Genomic DNA, 23,689 nt, shown 5'->3' with positions numbered 1-23,689 from the left:
TAGGAAATAACCGACCTTCCTTAATGATGTCCATTGTTTTTCTTAAAGTCTGTCTTGAAAATTGCATTAACAGTAAATTTGCAACTAAATCCATTTCTTCTCCTTCCGCAATGTGGGTTGACAAAACCGCTATTAAATAAACACAATATATTTGCTTATGCAGCTTGTGACTGACCGTGTGCTAGCTCTAGGCAGTATTCCTTTGTCACTTGTGGCGAGTGATAACAGCAGTTTTCGCATACTATGATTGACTAGTGACTAGCCAACCATAGTTTGTGAAAACTTTGACTTTAACCAGCGCCTTGGCGTTGATACTCCTTTTGCGTTGCTAACTTGAAATCTGATTGGTTAGAGCAACAGTTTGATCAACACATTTGATGGCAGGGGGCCCGCAAACATATTGTGAAGGCGTCCAGGTAGATTTCTGACCCTGGTAAAAAGTGATGGCTGAAATGTGATTGGTCCAATGCTTAAATATGAAAACACACACTTTTCCTTTTGGCTTTTCCCTTCATGGGTCACCACAGCGAATCAGTGTCCTCGACCTAACCCGGTTTTGTGCATCCTCTTCTCTCACACCAGCTACCTTCATGTCCTCTTTGACAACATCCATAAACCTCCTCTTCGGTCTTCCTCTCGATCTCCTGCTTGGCAGTTCAAGATTCAGCATCCTTCTCCTGATATAATCGCTCTCTCTCCTCTGGACATGTCCAAACCATCTCACTCTGGCCTCTCTGACTTTCTCTCCAAAGCCTCACACATGTGAATGAACCTAGTAAAACTTTGCCAAGATGGACGTTTCTCTTGCCGAGTCATATGCCAGTGCTTTAGCACAAACACACAAGTGTGCATATCAACAACACACGCTCACTTTATTTTTATCTTGGTCTCTTCTCCGTCCATGTTCGCCATTCACTTTTTATCTCTGACCTTTTTCAGATGCTGCCCTCCTCTCCTTCTTCCCCACTTTACCCTCTTGACGCCATTCACATGTTTCCAATGTTACTTTGGTGTTAGCATCAGGCACACAAGTCAAGTGATGTGTTCTTAGTGAAATGAGCCAAAGGCATAATGCATTGGAAAGGCAGAATGCAAAATGAAGCTTAATTATCAATGCCTTATCTGGTGTGCCTTTTTTGTTTGTTGGTGAAGTTAATTTCCTCTGTTATTTATCGAGAGGGATTCTCTTTGAGTGGAAAACCAGATTAAGGCCTAGAACCTGGGTTCATTGAGGCTTCATGTGGGTAGTAATTAATAGTTTTAAAGCAGATGTGCTTGTTAGGTTTTGATACATGCAACAAAAACATACTCAAATCCCAACATGAAAGCGTTTGGTTTTGGCCGTGACTGGGCCACCATCTGGACCAGTGTTTTCATCACATCAAAAATCCAGCACGTCAGATTATACACAATAAAGCTGTTGGTGGATCCTAAATGGCGCCATAGTGCAGATTAGAAACGAGATGGGCCCGAGTGTCCAAACTGAGACATAACTGTTGCTTGCATACATTCTGGGGATGACGCTTGCTGTTGTGGCGCTTCGGGCCTCGTTTCCATTTGCAAAACAGATTTGCCTCATTTATTTTTAACTTCTTTTGACTTTGTCTGTCGGGAAAGGTCCCTGCACGGTTAACCACCACAAACAGACAAGTGCACAAGGTTTTCTTGAAGCCTCAAGCAGCTTTCTTCTGCAGTCTAAGCCTATGTCAGCATGACTCACAATTTGCAATTCTATTTGTGTTGATATTTGGGAATTATTTAGTCCCCTGCCCGTCCTCCTTCTTGTGGATTGTTTATTTGGTGCAAAGTAATAATAGGACCACACAGCAACGTTATGAAAGGTAAGGGGAAATAAGATGATTCAATATTTCAATCACATAATATTTCAAGTCAGAGGACTATTTTCTGAGGCTTTGCTCAGAAAATAAGAATAGAACAGAATCAGAATAGAAGCACTGATTGCTTCTATTGTCCTGACTGATTACTTCTCTATCCTCTGCTCCCCCCACCTTAGAGCAGGGACCTATCAGAACAGAGGGCTGGCACCGCCACCTCTGGACAGTAGGGATATATTTATCGGGCCAGAGCGACCAGCAAAATTTTAGTTCGCTGACAAAGCCTCTTGGATGAGAAGCGAAATGTCCAACACCTTCAAAGAAGTACAGATGATGGCTGAAGAAACCTTTTCATTGATGGACCACTTTGTACGACTGAGAGCTTATTTTTATAAATCTACCATCAACCTTTTCTGCTTAGCAAAAATGTACATTATGCTTTGGGCTCCACACTATTTGTTTTCGCATTTGGTTGGTAAATTCACATGTGTTGGCAGCTAATCCCCTTGTCATGAACAGTTGCTCTTCCACGATCCAAAGGCAGATATTTAACATCTTAACACACAAATTCAGTACAAACAGTATTTTCATTTCCATTGTGTTTTCCATTCCAGTGTGCTGTGTGTTCAAATACATTTCCGACGGTGTTTAACGAGCTTTAAGAAGGTAAACTGTGTCTGAAGCTTGTGCGAGGAATATAACTAGATGGAACAGAATGTACGTGGTCCATCTGTATCACAAATTTTCATCTGCTGCACTGGTATAAACCGAAATGAGAGTAAATGGATTTGATGAATCATTTTGTTTGACTTTTAAAGATTTTTTTATTCGTCTCTTGCATATTCGAAACATTCAAATGACATCATTTGGCAGGGGAACTTTGCTGATGTTTGGATACAGGTGGACGATAACAGGTATTGTTGCATTGTGTATACGGGTGATAAGTGGGGAGGAAAGATGAGGGGAAATTGAAAGAGTGACAAGTAGGAGGGGGAGGGCAAATCCCAGGATCGCCAGCTCCCTAGCATCTGTGTCCTCTTTTGTCACTAATCTCCTCACGGTTGCATAAGACCACACATACACACACACACACACACGCACACACACACACACACACTTCATTATATATTCAATTTTAATGATGTAACTGTATTGTAAACATTCTCTCCCAAGGGATGTTTCATAGCATATACTCATGTATGTAGTGTACTGTAGCTCCATATAGCATCAAAGGCTAATTACTGTAAACTAAAGTGGGGCAATATTGCATGTGACCGGCTGCACTCAAGTTAACTGGTTTGTGTGCTTCTGTACATGTTTGTAGTGCCACGCAGTGTTTCATTTTTTTCGAAATCCAACCATACTCATGTATTAATTCATCCAATTCATAATATTTTTGTGGTCATCTTATTTAGCTGAATAAAAAGGAGCAAATATTCTGAAACACCCCTCAATGTTATGTACAGCCACATGATCACATGTAATTTAATTTAATTTGTGAGGGTAGATGTTTAACAGTACACGCTAATAAATAGTATTTATTACACATGCTGGTACATTTCTCTTAAATTTAGATGTAATTCACTGCTGTTTTAAAAGCCTTTACTAGTCATTTAATAACCAAGAAGCAGTAATGTCTAGCTTAACCATCCAAGTGAAAATCAAAACGCAGACCTCGAGCTCAGTGATTCCCAACCTTTACTGAGGACAAGGCACATTTTTTAAATATTAAAATTTGCTCGACACACCACCACAAAAAAAATGTCCCAAAAAAGGTTACATGTAAATTCCAAACTTTGCTATCCAATAAATCACACATTTGTTATTTCTGTTGTATCAGCATATAAATTGCTGGTGTAGATAGATTGAAAACAATAATTATTTGTGTTTCACCCTTTCAGTAGACAGCTTCTCATCTTCTCGGGTTACAGGGTGCATGAAAGAGGAATAAAAAAGGTTTCACCATTTACGTAAAATGTGACAAATTCCCGCAGAACACTGTTAAGAGCTCTCTCGGCTCACTTACTGCAGCCACTTCCATGCAGCAAAAGTGATCAGAGACTATCCCATTTGGCAAGAACAATAGGCAAAAGCATTTTACTCAACTTCATGAAAAATGAGCATCACAGAGGTCTGTTCTGTCTTTACTGTTCTGTTTGCTTCACTGACCACTTTCTGATGCATTTGGATTGGATTGGATTGGATTGGATTGGATTGGATATGCCTTTATTAGTCTCACAGTGGAGAAATTTACATTTCACAGCAGCAAAGTGATGAAAGGAATGAAAATTTGTTGTACTTTCTCTGCACACAAAACATTTGGTTCACCTACGTATTCACATATTCTGTTTTTATATTGCCACCATCGTAGGTTTATGTTCACGTAGTCATTGCTGGCTTGTTTTTACCTTGTTTTCTTGATCAGTGTTTTTACACTTGTGAAGATCCTCTCCATTATGGGCTGAGCTTGTTTTTCAACGAATGAATTGGTGCGAGATCTCTACTCAAACTTGCTGTTTCTGATACTGGTAGTTGTCAGTTTTTCTTGAAACATTTTGTGTCAGGCATTCCTGTTGGGGGGTAATATTTGTGAAGTGGAATTGGAATGATGCATAGTTTTCACAGTTTCAGATAAATAAAGCTCTGAAAAATATTTGTATGCAGCTCTGCATGAATCATTTGGAGAGCTACCATTCTTTGCAATTACAGCTGCAACTCTTTTGAGGGGCATTTATCGAAACGTTTTGTGCATCGACAGTAAAAATGTTGCTTATTCGTTTTTTACAAAAGCCCAACAGCAGCCTGATTGAATGGAGAGCATCTGTGAATCGCAATTTTCTTGTCAGCCTTCAAATGCCATTCCAACACACCAATTTTCTCTAATCAAAGTAAAACTCCATATTTTTTCAGGGCAATGCAAACAAATAAAATGTAAAGAATGAGTATTTGTATTTCTCTTTTTGTATTTCTCTTTTCTCTTCCTCCCCCCCCCCTCTCTCTCTCTCTCGCTCCCCCTCCCCCTCCTTGTCTTCTGCACCTAAAAATGACCTGAATAGTCCCGTGTGGTGGCCTGCATGACAGCCATCCTCAGTCAGATGGATGACCGTCATTATGCTACCTACATTGAAACCTTTGCTCAAACCTCAGATCTAGTGGTAAGTCCCCACGCATGCATATGTAATAGTTGAGTACATTTTTCACAAACAAAGTCTTTTGTCTTCATTCCAGGACTTCCTCATGGAGTCCTTCTTACTTTTTAAAGATCTGATAGGGAAGCATGTGTACCCCTCCGACTGGATGGCCATGATCATGGTGCAGAACAGGTACTCTCTAATTGTGAATCTTTACAAAGAGTTCAAATGGCATCAGTGGTTCCACGGCTATGGGATGTAGCAGGTCTTAAAGCCACTTCTTTATGGAGTGTTCAATCCTAGTGACTTAAAAGTTTTTGTTGATTAATTACGCTGCCTATGTGGTAATATTTGTTGTGATTTAGGGTGTTCCTGAGAGCCATCAATACTTATGCTGACACCATGAACAAAAAGTTTCTCAACAATGATGATTTTGAAGTACAGGTGAGCAGTGACATGTAACCTTCAGGCTGGATTTTGTCTAGACTGCTCTTTTTATATTAATGCATATTCCTATGTGCTTCTCCACTTGTCTAGTTATGGAATAACTACTTCCACTTGGCGGTTGCATTCATTACTCAGGAGTCTCTGCAGCTGCAACATTTCTCGCCAACAAAGAGAAACAAGATCCTCACCAAGTGAGCAAAAGGCCACATCACAAGCACACCTTCTCCCTTTTGATTTAATGAAACACATCTATTGCAGGATTGTTTATATTCCCACACCAGATTTGGACTACGTGGGCATAGAAAATTCAATTAGGTTCATGTTAAGGCAGGGCAAACTACTGCAGCATTACTTTTCCCAGCGGGATGGTACTTTTTTTAATGGTGGAAAATAAGTCTTGGAATTCGAATGGTTCACTGGCTTTTTTTTTTCAGATATGGAGACATGCGACGGCTCATTGGCTTCTCAATTCGCGACATTTGGTTCAAACTGGGTAAGAAAGTCCTACACTTCATTCAGTTACATAATGTCATGTAAAATATGGCATCATCATACATGACCGTTATAAATAAGTCAAGTAGTAATCATCCAATTTTGCATTTATGTTATAAGAAGGTCTTTCATGTAAAACGAGTAGCCCATTTATGTTAGGTAGAATCCAGAAAACAGTCGTTCTTTTTTAAAAAATGAATGAAAAAAATGAATGCAATTTTAACAAGTCTCTAATGTATGAGGGTGGAGTGTTATTCTGTAAAACATGCACTTCCAATTTGAAAATCAAGTAACCAGCAAAATTATATTTTAAAACAAGCCATCTGTAATGGAGTGAAGTTACTTTATCAAGGTAAGTGAAGCAACAATGCTTTTGAGTTGGATTAATCAGAGCACTTTTCCCCTTTCGTGCATCCTTGTCACCTGATAACATGATTAGATGTCCACTGTAGTTACCACTGGCCTTGAAAGGGTTAAATTGATCGCCTACAGTGGTAATTTTCACATCTATTTATCAGGGCTGAGAAGTGACATGATTTGCGCTTCTTTTCACATCCCACAGGCAGCCATAAAATCTGTTTCATACCTGGTATGGTGGGTCCTATCCTGGAGATGACTTTGATCCCAGAAGAGGAGTTAAGGAGGGCCACCATACCTATTTTCTTTGACATGATCACTTGTGAACATGGACACACTGGAAATTTCAACCAGGTTCATACACACTCTCCATGCCAATGTGTCTTTAATCACCACACGTACAAATGCCTTTGGATTCATGGAAATGCACTGCACCGTTCCATTGATTTTCTTTGACACAGCACATAAAATTAAAACAGACGCCTTCATTCTCCTGGCATAATTAATCCCTCTATCTATTCTATCTCAGCTCCTGTCTTTTGTTTTTTTTGATCATCCTTTTGTCGTTTGTCACCCATTTAACTGTCGTCTTTTGCAGTTTGAGAACCAGATCATTCTCAAGTTGGACCACGAAGTGGAGGGTGGAGGCGGTGATGAGCGATATATACACCTACTGGAAACCATGTAAGACGAACTGCAGGCACATGCTAAAAAAATGGGCATAATTATTGTGCACCTCGTGTTAATCCGTAAAATAATGACTCAGTGTTTGACTTCTGACTCTTACCGAGACATTTTGTGACAAACATTTGCGAGAGACCCTCAACAATTTGGAGAAAATTTATGTAATTTGTTTTTAATATTTATTTATATCATTGGTAGAGCTGTTTTTGTGTATTATTTTACTTTATTATATACCCTGATTTGCTCAAAATGTGGGTCCATTTCCTGTCGGTGCAATGTAAATGTTCCAATACTTTAGTCCTCATGTCCGTTACGTTACAAAATGTATGACTACAATGTCATTATTTTTCACACACCATTAATAACTTCAAAAAGTAAAATAACATAACCGGCCGCCATATTAGTCAAACACATCATGAGATAATGTGTAAACATTAAACGTGGATTCACATTGATATACTGTATACACACATAGCTATGTTGCAAACATAGTGTTATTCCTGAAAAAATGAGCCCATACATATCGTTTCCAGCCAAACTGAAATAAATCAACCAAATGCAATTTCACATTTGATATGAAAGATGCTACACTGGATGGTCTTTTGATGGCACAAAAACCACTTTAGAAAACGAGCAGACGAGAAAATACAGCAGATGGTGCTCATGTACCAGCTACATACACAAGGGCAATCCTTGAATTCATCCTGTATGTACTTCTTTCTTGTTGATGAACAGAGTTCCCTTTACTCCCGTGTCTCGGTGGCTTAATTTACAAGCACGGTTTTCACTCATATTATAGCTGTAACGTCCGCTATACTGTCGCCCAAGCCTACCAGGGATGAGAAGGGAGAAAGCAGATCCTCATTCCGGCAATTTAGCTCATCTCCCATTGCTTGCTTCTTAAATATTCTGTCACCTGTTTGGCATGTCTCTTCTCCAACTGGAAATTACTCATTTCCCGTAAATGTTCACTGCACATGTCGCCTGCCTCCTGTGCATGAGTGCACACGGGGACGGCGTAATTAAACCTTTTGTGACAATTGACATTGTGCAATATCCTGATGATTCAGGTAGATCCATTTTTTATGCATTATGGCTTTGCATTATGGCTTTTTTATGCATTATGGCTTTGTTTTTCTGTTTCTCCAGACTGTTGGACTGTGCTGCACAAAATCCTACTTTGAGACCTCAAGTGCAGCATTTCGTTGCCTTGGTAAAGGGACTCCTCACCCGTCTGCTGGACTACCGCACCGTGATGAGGGATGACAGCCGCAACAATCGTATGAGTTGCACAGTCAACCTCCTTGTAAGTACTTTTTGCAAACGTTTGCTGGCAGGGTTTTTGCAGCTTCAGGTCTTGAGGTCCATCAAATCATAGCTCAATGTCTGTAGTTATAACACATCCTGTTTGTTTCAATGGAAATCATGTTTTAAAGAGGAACATCTGTGTAAGCTCTCAGTCATACATGAGTGGCCCATCGATGAAAATGTTTCTTCAGCCATTATCTCTGTACTTCTGTGAAAGTGTCGGACGTTTCGCTTCTTATCTAAGAGGCTTCGTCAGTGAACTAAAGTCTTGGTGGTAGTTCTGGCCCTATATACAGTATATCCTTACTGTCCAGAGGTGGTGGTGCCAGACCTCTGCTTTGATAGGTCCCTGCTCTAAGGTTGTGGGGAGCACAGGACCATTTCCTGAGGCTACATTGATCACTACTATTCTCCTGACTGATTATGGTCTACGACTGGTCTGATTGCCCCATTTACTCTGGTATCACCTCATCAACATAACTAAGCCTGTGTGGTAACGATCTCAGAAGTGTGTTGCAAGCATGATCCAAATTAAACCGCACACTACCATGGCGATTTAGTGAAGGGTTTTGCTGTTTTACTATGTTTGGTTGCTAGCTTTTAGGTACATATGGACTGCAGATTGAGTCCCACTAGTATTATCCCTGCGATCTTTTTTTGAGAATTTGTTTTTGTCTCCCCAATGTATTGCTCTTTCCAAGATTGTTATAAATTGGGGAGTTTTGCTCCTTACAAGATTGTAATACAGTAAAGTCTCGTTATATCGATATCGGATATATCGATAGTCCCGGTTATATCGATACTATTTCTATGCACGCACGGAGAAAATTACATGCAAACAGGGTCGGATATATCGATAGTCCCGGTTATATCGATATTTTTCGGACTCCCTTGAATATCGATATAACGAGACTTTACTGTACAGAGGAAAACATAGGGATGTCCAAATCCCTATGTTTTAACCCATATGCTCTAATTTCTATGAATATTTCTATTATGTTACTGTAGTCACAACGGGGCGCCCTCTCCTCACTTCATGCATTTCATTTTTTTCATACCCCTTCCCCATTTTAACACTCACAGAGGTCTTTCATGATCTCGTATACTACTTTTATTTTTTGCTAGCAAAATGGATGGTGTTTGCAAGAGGCAGATTGATGTACTGTGGCATTCTGTTATTTCCTTTGTTCATTTACACACCCCTTTTACTGAATTTTTATCTGACTCCCTCGGGCTGATTTAATTTCCAAAACGGCATTCCACTGATGCAGCTGCAAACTAACATGAGCACAAAGTCACACGGACAGCAATAAAGGATCTTCATGTTCGCCCAGAAGGCTTTTTATCCCCCCAATTACTCACCTGCAGACGTCACAGTAGTACCAGTTACATGTTAACTGTTGCCACTTTGATGCATCATCACTTAATGAGCAAGTGACTCACTTCGCTAGAAAGCACTATAGAGAACATGACCTTCATGTAAATGGACGTCCTCCCGTGGGATGCTAGCGCACTGATACTATTCCACATCGACGGTGCGTCTGACCTTTGCAAGAAAGAAAAAATAGTGGCGAGCTCACGGAAGAATGGCTTTTTGCCCCTCAGTGGCTGTGTGTTAACACTCACTTATTAACACAAATATCAGACTATTTAGGAACAATATGTAGATTTGTTAAAGTCAAAGTGATGCTATACAATCATGTCAATGTCAATCAATACACTTTCAATTATCCAGACGAGTGTCATATTTTGCAGTTGTTTTATCTCCAGTCGTATGTATCCCTTCACACAAAAAGATGACTGATCACCCCACCCGTCTTTTAATGCAGCTCAACATAACCATGAGACAGTTGAAATGTGTGAGTTCCAGCAGGACAATAATCCTCAAAACCTCCATTTTAACATTTATTTATTGGTAAAGCTGCTTAATTATTACCTTGTCTTTACCAAAAAAGACCATTATCGGAAAAAAAAGAAAACTTCAAACCTATCACCATGTGACATACAGTATTTGTAAATTCAGTCAAAACTATAATTAAGATCCTTCAGCTCTTATAATGACGATATATAAGTATTATGAAGTGGCTGCTAACTCCACTTTGTGAATTAATATGTCTGGTGATTCCTGTTGCCAAAGGGTTGCACCACTCATCTTCTGATTTATGTTGAAGTCATTGAAGCTGATTAACCAGAGGTCTTATGTGACACAATGAAAACCGTAAAACCATAAAGCCCAGCATATTAAAACAAACGCAGTAGCTCCCGAATACTCCTCAAAATAATGTATACACTGACGCTCTGCACATTATCACTGACCATGATTGCTTTGCATTTGCAGAACTTTTACAAGGACATCAATCGTGAAGAAATGTATATCAGGTATTTGCATGCTGCTTGTGACATATTGTGCATTTGAATTGTGTATGCATATGTGCCTGTGTGTGTGTGCATGTGTGTGTGTGTGTGTGTGTGTGTGTGTGTGTGTGTGTGTGTGTGTGTGTGTGTGTGCGTGTGCGTGTGCGTGTGTGCATGTTTGTGTACTTGCGTGCATGCGTGTGTGTGTGCATGTGTGTGTGTGCGTGCGTGTGTGTGTGTGCGTGCGTGCGTGTGTGTGTGAGAGGCTCCATAATCTCACGAGCGATTATACATGTTCTGCTGAATTAATGCCACAATCCACTGGATCAGCACTTGGTCTGGCTAAGGAAAATCAGTATGAGAACCAAGGCCCTGATGCGCGGGAAGTGGAAGACCAGCTCATAGCACAAGAGGAGATTATGCATTTTGTCAGGTCCCATTGTGTGTATCTGATTACAATTTGTGCTGCAGAGTGCAGACCCAAATCAGTGTATATTTGTGAACGTGACGCCCACACTCAAGTGGATTATCTGCATCATTGTGTACCATTGGTAGGCATGCTTTCAATTAAATGTAATACATCTTATTGGTATTGTTATTTTATTTATTTATTTAAATCACAGCCCACAGCAGTATGTACTGTATACAGTACCTACAACATAGTTGTACAAGAGCACGCCCTTCTTTAAAAATAAATAAATAAATAAAATACCATGAATGTCCAAATATTTTTTCCATTGTTATTTCTAAAATGAATTGAAAAAAATAACTGTCAAATAATATATTGGTGAAGGCGGATGTATTTATTTATGTATCTATTTAAAGGACAACCAACGTCACTTTTTTGTTTTTTAACTGACACCAGAAAAACGTTTTATAGCATCTAAAATACCCAAAAACACGCAGTATATTTTTAGTCAAATCCAAAACACCAATAAAAATGACTTAAAGTGTCCAAAATCTACAAAAAAAATGAGCTGCGAATTGGGCATTTCAAAAAGTCCCGCCCCCCTTTCGTGACGTCACGCCAAGACGTCTTGCATTGCTTGTGAATCAAAACAATACCTTCAGATTGGGAGAATATGTTTTCTTGTTACACATCCAGTTATGAATATGATTCAAATAGTCCTGATGAGCAAAGCATACATGTTTGCAATCGATTAAAGAATTTATTTCGGCCATTTTGAGGCAAACGGGCGGGGGGTAATGTCTCACCCAAGAAGAGGCAGAAAAATGGCGACCAGCTCCGGTGAGGAAATGAATCAGCTCGTTTCCACAGGCTGATACTAGCTTTCCACGGAGTTTGCTTCCCTCTGCTAGCGGCTTTTGGGTGTAAGACATGGTTTAAAAAAAACAGTACAGCAAAATACATTGACGTGATGGAAAGACGCTACAATGCGTCTTTTTTTACGGTGAGGAGGCGGTCCTTTTCTGACGTCACGTACGGACTCGTCACCAACTCAAAAACAAGACTTCCTCAATGTTCAGCGCGAGTCTTAAAACGTAAAATATAGCTATATGCGGTGGAATCTTATTAAAATACGCCCAGTAGAAGTCATTTGAAGCCATTTTACAAATTATGGACATAACTTGTCCGGAGACGTCGGTTGTCCTTTAAGTCTCTTGTATCTCGCATTGTTTGTGGAAGCCTAGTTAGTTAAAGAAGCATGTGTGAGTTGTATAACCATATATTGGTGAGAATTAGAGATGTGTGATGAATACATCAGGTTGTCCAACAGTGTCATCTAGTGGAATGCCACATTGCTCACATTTTGCACTTGTTTTCACTTTGTGTGTGTGCGTGTGCGTGTGTACGTGTGTGTGTGGGCGCGTGTGTGTGTTTATGGCAGGTACCTTTACAAGTTGCGGGACCTTCACCTGGAGGGCGAAAACTACACAGAGGCAGCATACACACTGCTATTACACTCACGCCTGCTAAAGGTATGGGACACGTGAACACATCAAAAGGAATTGAGTCAGTCACATTTATATTTTGCTCTTGAATTGCCTGCCTGCCTGCCTGCCTGCCTTGAGTGAGACTGATACAGGCACAGATACATGATTGTTACAGAGCCAAATAACAGATAAGATACCTGTTACTCTACATAATAACACACAGAGGTCAGTTTATGGCACAACATTGGACATTTCGGCTACATCTCTGCATCAATAGTTGTAGTACATGCAAACACACACACACACACACACACACACACACACACACACACACACACACACACACACACACACACACACACACACACACTTGTGTGTATTACAAGTCATGCCTGTTTTGGGATGGTTGTTCAGCTATCTGTCTATCCATCCATCCATCCATCCATCCATCCATCCATCCATCCCACCCTCCCTCTCTCTACAGTATCTATCTGATATCTATCCACCCATCCATCCATCTGTGAAAAATGAAAAATTACTGTACATTTGCTGCATTTTTTTTTTTTTTTTGGGTGGAGCGTCCCTACGTCTGTGTGTTTTTCCTCTTCCAGTGGTCAGATGACTCGTGCAGCCACTTTGAATTCCGTGGCTCCCAAACCCAAAGGCAACTCAAAGAAACACTCTCTGACACCATCATTGACTACTTTGACATGGGCAAGGTCTGCACAATCTTGTAACATATTTGCAAGTTGTCATTTGTTTAAATTTGCTATGTTTACAAAAGTCCTCCTGTACCCTGAAATCAATAGGTGGCGGATTGTGATTAGTTTTTCTTTCAGTTGAAATCTATTTAGTTAAAAAGTTATTACACCCGCAGCAATATAATGATGAGTTATTTTATAGCCACTTTTTCATGTGGTCGTGGCACTTTCATTTTTGCTCTCCACTGAATCCTTTATGTTCTCTCATGCAGTGATTGAGTCTCTTCATTTGTCACAGAGATTTCCATAAAATGCATAACCCTGAGGACAGCTCGTGGCTGTTTGTCAGCAGCTGGTGTCGTGAATGACACTGTTGTTTTTTATTTTTTTGTCGCACGTGGCGTGCGTGCGTGTGTGTTTGTGTGTGCGTGTGTGTGTGTGTGTGTGTGTGTGTGTGTGTGTGTGTGTGTGTGTGTGTGTGTGTGTGTGTGTGTGTGTGTGTGTGTGTGTGTGTGTGTGTGTGTGTGCGCACACACACACTTAGATGTGGGAAGAGGCCATCACTCTGTGCAAGGAACTAGCTGATCAGTACGAGAATGAGATCTTTGACTATGAGCTACTCAGCAAGAGACTGGTAATGTCTGTCGATTTACAATGTCACATTTTGGAGACAAATAATCTTAAAAAACGTCTTATCTCATTTCAGTATTAATGTACATATACTGCACATGACCATTACTGAGCTATTTCTCATTGACTCCCATTTTTATCAATGTATTATTTATAAATTTATTTATTACCGCCCATCCTCTCTTTACATTTCTCTTCAATTTAGTACACCTGTGATACTTTCGGCGTTGCTGAGACTGCAGTTATATAAATACTTGAAAATAGTTTCATTGTCTTACATGACTACTGCAATTGTCTCAGCGAATGTAGATTTTTGTTGTAAAAATGATCCTGAAAGGTTCATACTTCATTGCTATACCACCCATACATTCACTGTGGATTGATGCAACGAGGAAGGCATACATCTTTTTCTTTTTCCAGGAGAAACAAGCAAAGTTCTACGAGAACATTATGAAGATCCTGCGGCCCAAACCGGACTACTTTGCAGTGGGCTACTATGGGCAAGGCTACCCTCCATTCCTCAGGGTGTGTATTCACGTTGTGTGATAACACAGGTCAATTTCATTTGTACTATCATAAAACAGATGTCAAGTCCATATTCAACACAGAGTTCACTATAAAAACGAATCAGTCATACAGAGAGGAGCTTTAAAACATAGAAATTGTTGCTTGACAGTCTTTAACTTTTTACTTTTCTAATTTTGAAGGGATTGGTTCATCTGTTGTTCCAAAGGTTATGATTAAAAAAAAATCAATTTAATCTTCTACGGAAGCAGGGGAGATGTAGAAGCCTGCAAAAGCCTAAGCTTTCGGCGAAAATGGATACTACAGTGCACAGGTTGCGCACAACGGTTAAAGTGGTCCAAAAATCTAAACAAATTCGAGTGACAACAATTTTTACAGCAGTCTTTTATCCAACAGAACAAGGTCTTCATTCACCGAGGAAAGGAGTATGAGCGCAGAGAGGACTTCCAAAACCAATTGATGAGCCAGTTCCCCAGTGCCGTGCGGCTCAATACCACCACCATGCCTGGGGACGACATCCAGAACTCTTGCCTCCAGTGTATCCTTGCAGCAGAATAAACAAATACACATAAATATTGCACACGCGTGTTGCTAATGCAATGCGTGTGTCTTACTTTGTTGCTGTCAGGCAGAATTCTTGCGTCTCCGAAACTAAACAGAAAAAAAAAATCAAAAACAAACAGAATACCCCTCAAAAAGCTATCTTGCTTTATTCATCAAACGCCATAGCGTTCTATTTAAGTTGGTATTACACCTAACACGGTACTCTTATACAACTGGGCACAAGCATCAACACCACACTACCCCGAAATCATGTTAAATCTCCACTTTATTTCACTCCCTGATTGATTATAACGGACATTAATTTCATCTGTGCTGTATGTCATGCATATTAGCATATTTGACAATAAAGCTGACTTTGACTTTGACATGAAAGTCTGCACTCTTCTCAACTGCCAATCAGATTCCAACATCTTTGTATTTTTACACATATACTGTGTATTGTTTTTTTTTAGCCCATTCACTACCAGCCGATATGCAAAATGTGTCCACTCCATTGCCAGGGATTTTGTCATTGTCACGTTTGGGACCCTTTTACTGAGTGAGTTGCTTGTTCTGTAGCCACAAAGGGACATAAGTCTTCTTGTGCCGGTCCCAAGCCCGGATAAATACAGAGGGTTGTGTCAGGAAGGGCATCCGACGTAAAAGATTGGCCAAAATAAACCTGCGGATCAAACCTCTAAAGGTGGAGGACACTGATTTGAGAAGAAGAAGACTCAAGTTGCAGGGCCCACAGAATATTGAGTGTTTGGACTACATTAACATTTAATGCAGTGTAAAAAAAACGTACGCTCGCTTCTTTCATCATAAATAAAAACAGTTAAAATGTAAAGTTATATGGGTCTGGAGTTAAATGAGCTTGAAATGAGGGTGGCTGTCCAAAATACAATGCAATACATACATATTGGTTTGTATAGCGCTTTAACTACCGCAGAAGCTGTAACAAAGCGATAATATGGAAAAGAGGGAAATGTTGCCCCTTCATGCACGGGAAAAACATTGCCAGAGGTCTTACCAGCGCTTTATCGGCACCCTCGCAAGAAACACCAAAACCCGAACAAATTCAGGAATCACGCTCCACGTCATATTTTCAATTTCTGAATGAATTCGGGGATGCCAGTGATTGAGTTAATTTTAAGGTGACTGCGCGTTTCCAATGCAGACAGTTCAAGTGTGCAAGAGAGTTTGATTATTTGTTCTCAAGCTTTTTTTAAATCAAGAGTAAAAATAACAGCTGGCAAGGACAGATCAATGTTATCAATTCGTGGGGGAAAAATGACTGACCATGTCTGAATGTGTACAAAAGTCTCCATTTGACAATGACAATGTGCAGTAATGGACGTCTCGTGTAACACAAGACAGCGGTTCAAGGACTCATTTTTTAATTTTTACTGATGCGACTTTGGTAGCTTTGAACTCCAGCAATCCTCACAGTATTTCCCGTCGTGCTACATAGTGTTTAAATTCTCAGTTATTTGGTACAGATATTCAGTGTTTCACTGTCCAGCCTGTCCTCGAAATCCCTCCTCGCCTGAAGAATAAACCGGTACCTGACCAGATCATCAAGTCAGTGCTGTCTGAAGAGGAGAAAGTGTGAACTGAGCTCACACTGCAAAAGTGTTTGGAATTTCAATGACACTGACCTTTGTTTGACTCCTTCTAGCTTCTACAAGTCCAACTACGTGCAACGTTTTCATTATTCCAGACCTGTGAGGAAAGGACCAGTAGACCCAAACAATGAGTTTGCTGTGAGTAGAGTTTTATGGTCATCGAGGAGTGAATGTCATTCAATGTCAGTTTGAAACGATGCCCCAAATAGAATTGCTCCTCTCTTAAAGTCTATGTGGATCGAGCGTACAACCTTCACCACTGAGTACAAGCTGCCAGGTATCCTGCGCTGGTTCGAAGCTACTGACATTAAACATGTAAGGTTGAATACATGCACCCAAGGATTTGATTGATGTTTTTTGGGGTGAAAAATCTGTATACTCAGATTACGCCTGGTCATTGGTGTCTTTTAAATCTTCTATCCCGCCATGTATGGATCACTCCATCCCCAGACGACCTTGTCCCCGTTGGAGAATGCCATTGAAACCATGGACTCCACCAATGAGAAGATTCTGGCCATGATCAACCAGTACCAGGCTGACTGGAGCCTTCCCATCAACCCTCTCTCCATGCTGCTTAATGGTATCGTGGATCCGGCAGTCATGGGTGGCTTTGCCAAATATGAAAAGGTACTCTGAGGAAAGCCATAAATGGCAAGCATATTTACACTGCAAGTGATTAGAGCATGCACAAAGTCACCTCTAATTAACGACGTATCAGAGATAAAGTGTGTTTGACAAAGCAAGTAGCTTCACTGTCCAATCAGGACTGCGTGAAGGTGGCCATAACTGGGTAAATTAGCACCACCTTTATGATAGAGTGAATTGCTGACTGGCTTCCTCAAAGTCATATTTTCAGCAAAGGCAGACACTCCGGAGACCCAACTACCAGTAATGTATCTGTTTGCATGCAATTAAAAAGTTCATTTACATAATATGTCCTTTTTAATGAGTGAGTCGTCACTTATAATCAAGCAAAACATTTACTGATCATTTAGAATTCATCTGTCTTTCTGATGATTTCACGTGGCTTTTAGGTCCTCCTCAGTAGCTATCAAAAGTCTCAACATCCCGAGTCAAATGAAAAGTATTTATGATGTTAATATGAGACCAAGATAAATTATTTTACAACTTTTTTTCCCCATTGCGCCTCCTTCATGTGTGGATATGTAACGGATGTGTATGTGATGCATCTACAGTATGATCGCTCTTCTGTTTACAAATGTCATTAAATAGCCAATATATGCTTCATGCGGGTGGAGGAGAGTGCTTGGGAGGGCTACTGCTTACAATCATCTGTGAATCTGCAAAACTGCCCCAAAAAAGTATTACGTGGCCTCTCAAATATGTTTCAGGTGAACTGAAATTTTCTGGGCCTACATCACATGAATAGTGTTTTATTTTGGATTTGTCTTTGCCAAATGTTTTGTACATCACTAATTGACATTTGAATGTGGAATATCAACATATGTACCATATCTTCCATTAATGCTTATTATTTTAGGTATTGTTTTGTAGGCTCATATCAACATCCAATTCTTCTCTAATTGTATTTGATTTGTTTTGCTTTTGCTGTCAGGCTTTCTTTACAGAAGCGTATACTCAGCATCATCCGGATGACAAAGAGAAACTACTGCGTCTCAAAGACCTCATTGCATGGCAGGTACTTAACAAAATGACAAAAACATGTAAATCATTTTAAAATTAAAGTTACAAATATTACCTCTTTTAATGTACTTTTTTTCTCTTTATTAACCCATATTTACAACCCCAAGAAAGATCAAAGATTTACTCTCTTTGCTACTCACTCCTAAATTCACGACTGTTTTAATGTCCTAAACCCATGAATCTTTGTGTTTATAGATCCCATTACTGGGTGGAGGCATTGCTCTCCATGGGAAGAGAGTGACCGATGATCTGCGACCCTTCCATGAGCGCATGGAGGAATGTTTCAAACAGCTGAGAAAGAAAGTTGAGAAGGAATATGGTGTAAGAGAGCTGGTAAGAATTGCAAATTGACCTGACAGGAACTCAGACAGTCATTATTGTCCTTTTTTTCACTGTACCATACCTTTACGGATGTATCGACTAATATTGATCCACAACAGGTCTCGCAACTACTGTCAGCAGCAATGACTTGATTTCCCCCTGTAGAAGTGTGTAGACCATGCTAGGATATATAAACCATGACCCTAGCCTCTACTGTAGCGCCTTATAATGTGGTGTGCCTTACTGTATATCTGGAAAACTTAAAATATGTAATTCATTAAAGTTGCGCCTTATAGTTTGTTGCGTCTCATGTATGGAAAATGTTTGAAAATACATTAATTAGAGGTGTGCGTTATATTCCGGTGCGTCTTATACACCGGAAAATTCAGTACCCTAAAATGGTCCTAAAAGTCATGACTTTGTGCCAAGAAACAGTAATATAGTAATCATTTCAAACAAAAACATGTGCCCTTTGCTGTTAATAAATTAGAATCAGAATAAGTCTTTATTGGCCATGTAGAACACGCAAGGGATTTGTCATCGGTAGTGCAGGCTGCATCATCATAACAAGGACAGAACAAATACCGATTGAAGGACATTCAATAATGTAAATGTACTGTTGAGGGCCAACTCTTGAAGATCAGTCTAAGGTGCACACATGAGATCAGATGAAAAGCAGGATAGAAAATTGATAGACGGAAAGATAGATCTTCCACAACTCTGCCACACTGTTTTTCTCACCAGTTGGACCTGGATGACAGAAAGTCTACTCGACCTTGCTCCATGCTGCGGTCTATTCGTCAGTCCATAATCTCCATTTCCTCACTACAAGGATCCGAATGCGCAACGCCAACCAAACTCTCTGTTGATAGGTAAGCAAAGTGACATTATCAAAAAATGACAAAAGAATGACTGTAACAAAGAGTAGATTGTAAGGGACTGGTTATTAAAAGGCTGCTGACTTAATCGCCACAAAAATCTGGTTACTGGCCACATCCAGAATTCTAATGGCAGGAAAGTTAAAAAAAAAAGCCCGACAATTTATTTTGCACCTCCTAATTAAAGGGGTAGATGAAAATATAGATCCATTTAGTATGCACAGTAATTCATGAAACATGAAATTAATTCAATACTTCATCTGAAAGGCACTGTAAATCGGCACCAACGTGCAGAACAAGGACTGCAGTTGGTGATAAGGGGGTGCCAGCCAAATAAAAGCTAATGGCAAAAACGGAGCTTTTCTGTCTATGTACATTTACGAAATGCTTGAAACAAATATTTCCAACTCAGCTATTCAGTTTTTTAAATGTTCGATGATCTAAATGTGGAAATGGGGCGTTCATGCCATACCACCTTTGGGAATATTGTATATATATTTTTTAACTCTTTTGTTTCTTTCTGGGTAATTTCATTGCATGGTACAATTGTTACTGGCCTCTCCCTTCGAACATTTTATCCCCCTTAGAAACCATAAACACGCCCAATTTGAATGTGCGCACCGTTTGTGTTTGAAAGGGATCAGAGAATGAGTGGCAACATATTGAGCATCTGATAGCCTCTTCCATTCACACTCCCAATTCCATCACTTTGTGTGTGATTTTGCACTTGTGGAGTTTTGTGAAAATGTTCTTGGTGAAAACCAGAAATGTTGCCTGAACAAAAACAACCAATTTAGAAAGGGAGGTATCCACCACATTTACATCCATTGCCAATTTTGCTGCAGTCTCTATACACACCCAACAGCAGTGTATTAACATTGTTTGCCATGAACACACATTGTAGTGCCCGCTTTTTGGGATTTGTAAATTACACTCCACAAATCTTCCTTTTCCTCTTTGCAGGGACTTCCCCCCTGAGTCATTCCTGAGCAGCACGTTTCCACATTCGAGCGGCAGCCTTAGCGCTAGCACACAGGATGACGATGTTGTAACTGTGGGCGACTCTGAGGTGAAACTGAGGAAAAGTAAGAAGAAGAGAAAGAGGAGTAGCATGATCTTCATTACAGAGGAGAGAGAGCAGACCAACACTCTGGACTGCAAACGGGTGAGCATTGATTATCACTGTCGAAGTTCTGATTTTGAGCATCTGTGTGGATGTGTCATGACGATCCCGGTCACCACTCCAGTTGTCCAAGAAGCAAGAGTTCCGTAGTGACACCAATTTGTCAGAGCCTAACAATGGAAACACATTGCTTAGCGGCACCAATTCCAGGTCGCTGCCTACCATAACAGGTAAACTACTGCTGCACTAGTATCTACGAACTTATTTATTTATTTACTTATTTGGAAAAGGGGTACGGGTGTAATTTGATTAGTTGTACTCATACTGTAGGTTTATCATTGGCTGTGGTGGGTGGGGCGGATGATGTGGACACCACCCGAGCCAGGAGAGACAGTAAGTCCATGTCCCTTTGCATCACCTCAGACCGAACAGCGGACAGACGCTCTAAAGGCGTCATGGGGCTCTTCTTCAAGTCCAAGGTAGGCAATCCATAAATCATTTAACGGCACGCATCAGTAAAAATTATCATGCTGCAACTAAAACCTCTGCATCATTTACTGTGGGCTTAAAAGAGCAGAAACTTCTGGTGTGACACTCGTAACCCCTAAACGTCAAACTTTGCGGGGAACCTTAAGGCACATCCTCAGGCAAAAGATTCATGAGAGTTGGGGGCAGTTCACATCCAGATAGCAGCTTGAGGAGGCTAACTTGCTACCCTGCATAGAAATTCAAGCAGAGAATCTGCAAAAATCTTCTAAGTTCAACTGATGCAAAACTTTTTTATTTCAGTATGACCTCCTCATTCTGCAAACTCAAATAGTATCAGTGCTTTATAACCTAACAAATGTTTTGAAACAGCCATAATATTTGACAGAGGGCATCTTTTTTAACTTAAAAATATTTGCCATTTGAATAGAGAAAAATCAAAGAAAAATATTTGCAAAATGAATTAAAATACAGTATACATCACCTTCCCTCTGACATGGTAGAACTGCATAATTTCTAACACAAAATCATAGAGTGAGCTTCAAGCTAGCCATGCAACATGATGCCTATAGTGTAATGTCGCATTTTGTGTACCTGCAGCATATTGAATATTATATGTCACACTATTGAAGAACCCGACCAAAAGACATATTTAAAATACAAAATAAAAATAATGACAATGTATAAACCTGTAAGGCTTTTCTATATATTTAGAAGAGAAAGTAAAACACTTTAGAAAATATTTTGTACATGTTTGTAAATACCAACAATTAAGTCTTTACATGTCAATGTGTTATTTGTGTTCATAGAGCTCAAAGCCGGACGATGGACTGAGCAGTGATCCAGGCAAAGACACTGACAATCATTTTTGAATCCGTTCAGTATTTCAACTTCTGATTTCTCTGCCTCAAAGTTCTGCTTTCACATACTGTACTCACTGAATGTCCCTTTATATTCGTGATTATACTGTTGCCTTCAATAAATGCTAAATTTTAAGAATGAGCTTTGAGAGTAAGTTTAATGCTTTTGGCACTAAAGTCATCGTGTAGCTCGATAACCCGTTTTGCTGGAAACGCCACATTGCCATGCTTGATTAAAAAAAAACTGAAAAAAATATGCATAGCTTTCAACATAGTAGTGGAAATAATGATTTGGCACATTCAGAAAGGTTGCCACGTCTCTCGAAAGACACTGAGCAATGTATTGACATGTACCACCGGGGGCTTCTTGCTATTTGTTGCTTTACAAAGGTTGTATTTTCCATTTTGGTCTTTTTTTAAACAAAATTACAGTTTCAGCTCAAAGTAAATAAGCCTGAAACATATTTCGGGCCGACACCAGCAATCTACTCTAAATTCACCTTGTGACTTTATCTCAGTTCCATAATACAGAATAGATGTACCAATTTTGTGAGTTTTTCTCTTTGATCCAAAACACAAATAATTGTGGTGGTTGTGTTTTTTTACCCAAGTAAAAAACAATAATAATAATAATTGGATTGCAACATTAAAATAATTTATTAAATAGACAGGAGGGTTGTTCTAAAAGTCTATAAGTACACCTCATGGTGTAATAATGGTTTATTGGACAGATTTTTAAAAAATGCTTAAATGTGAAGCAATATCTCCTTTGTTCCAACAGTAATTTTGTTATTTTTATTTCCGCCACATGCTGAGGGTATAAAACCATTCAAAACTGCAATGAATATGCAGTTGTAATTCTTATTTCATTAATCCTGGGAAAGTGTGGTGCGATATGCAAAACTTGGATTGAAGTTTATCTGGCACTGATTAAAACTTTTTTTTGAATAGCACTCATACTCAAAGATGAATATATTCTTTAGTCCCTCTTGTGTCATCATATGAGATCAGAAAAACAGTCCGAACGTTTCTATGCTCTGCCTGCAAATGACCACACTGGTGAGTAGATGGTGTCAGTCAAAACAAGCACAGACTGAGATCGGCAATGAGTGGGCCCTGCTTGATTTTTTGTCTTGTAAGCATTGGCTTTTCGAAGCTCCATTTCTGTTGATTGGGTCAGTAAAAGGCACAGTGTTGTATTAAAATACAGACTATGATTTCTACAACACTGGGGGTGACTATTGAAGAGTCTATGCTGGACCAAACGGCTGTAGAATAAATCGAATGGTTAACTAGAGAACTTCACTTGAATTTCTCGAAATGTAAATGGCGGAGGTGAATGTGTTATTTGGGTATGAGATTGTGAAACATTGATGCATTTTCTGAATGTCAAACACTTCTCTGGCTTTCCTGAATGAGCTCTACATTTTGAAAGTGGGATGGTTTGAACAGTCGATTCAAACAGTACTCTTGTTCAAATGTCAGGTTTTTATGATAAAAAAAAAATCAATTCATCCATTCATCTTCTATTTATACCGGATTGGGTAGCAGCAAAAGCACCCCAGACCTCTACCGCCACCTGCCGAGCTTCTTCATCCATCTCTTCCCAGGGAAATCAAAACTAAGTTGCCAGTTCTAACTGAATTCAAATGCTAACTGAATGGTCACATGCATATGATTGCAAACCCGTGTTCTCGTAAATCAAGTATAGTAATTTGTCGTCATAGATTTGGTGCATAAGGTATTGTCCACTAGAGGGCAGTAAATTACTAGTGAGTGTAGTTTTGTCACCCCCCCCCCCCCCCCTCAGAATCAACCATTCCG

General features: G+C 39.8%; 1 protein-coding gene across 1 annotated transcript in view; it reads left to right on the top strand.

Annotated features, from left to right (window-relative positions):
- dock2 (dedicator of cytokinesis 2) overlaps positions 1-22,007 on the top strand; it is a 105,419-nt gene extending 83,412 nt beyond the window's left edge. The window contains exons 27-51 of the mRNA XM_088987437.1: positions 4,892-4,990; positions 5,064-5,158; positions 5,332-5,410; positions 5,504-5,604; positions 5,848-5,906; positions 6,468-6,616; positions 6,861-6,946; positions 8,096-8,252; positions 10,593-10,633; positions 12,460-12,550; positions 13,117-13,224; positions 13,751-13,840; positions 14,257-14,361; positions 14,758-14,899; positions 16,407-16,488; positions 16,586-16,670; positions 16,761-16,847; positions 16,983-17,159; positions 18,109-18,192; positions 18,393-18,530; positions 19,263-19,390; positions 20,360-20,561; positions 20,644-20,749; positions 20,850-20,998; positions 21,815-22,007. Of these exons, the coding sequence (XP_088843563.1) occupies positions 4,892-4,990; positions 5,064-5,158; positions 5,332-5,410; positions 5,504-5,604; positions 5,848-5,906; positions 6,468-6,616; positions 6,861-6,946; positions 8,096-8,252; positions 10,593-10,633; positions 12,460-12,550; positions 13,117-13,224; positions 13,751-13,840; positions 14,257-14,361; positions 14,758-14,899; positions 16,407-16,488; positions 16,586-16,670; positions 16,761-16,847; positions 16,983-17,159; positions 18,109-18,192; positions 18,393-18,530; positions 19,263-19,390; positions 20,360-20,561; positions 20,644-20,749; positions 20,850-20,998; positions 21,815-21,877 (2,703 nt within the window). The 3' untranslated portion in view covers positions 21,878-22,007. The remainder of the gene's footprint in view (positions 1-4,891; positions 4,991-5,063; positions 5,159-5,331; positions 5,411-5,503; positions 5,605-5,847; positions 5,907-6,467; positions 6,617-6,860; positions 6,947-8,095; positions 8,253-10,592; positions 10,634-12,459; positions 12,551-13,116; positions 13,225-13,750; positions 13,841-14,256; positions 14,362-14,757; positions 14,900-16,406; positions 16,489-16,585; positions 16,671-16,760; positions 16,848-16,982; positions 17,160-18,108; positions 18,193-18,392; positions 18,531-19,262; positions 19,391-20,359; positions 20,562-20,643; positions 20,750-20,849; positions 20,999-21,814) is intronic.
- The last annotated feature ends 1,682 nt before the right edge of the window (positions 22,008-23,689 follow it).

The sequence above is a fragment of the Hippocampus bargibanti genome, linkage group LG02, assembly GCF_051943395.1.
Source record: "Hippocampus bargibanti isolate YZ-2025 linkage group LG02, ASM5194339v1, whole genome shotgun sequence".
Taxonomy (NCBI): domain Eukaryota; kingdom Metazoa; phylum Chordata; class Actinopteri; order Syngnathiformes; family Syngnathidae; genus Hippocampus; species Hippocampus bargibanti.
This window is presented reverse-complemented; position numbering and strand designations above follow the sequence as displayed.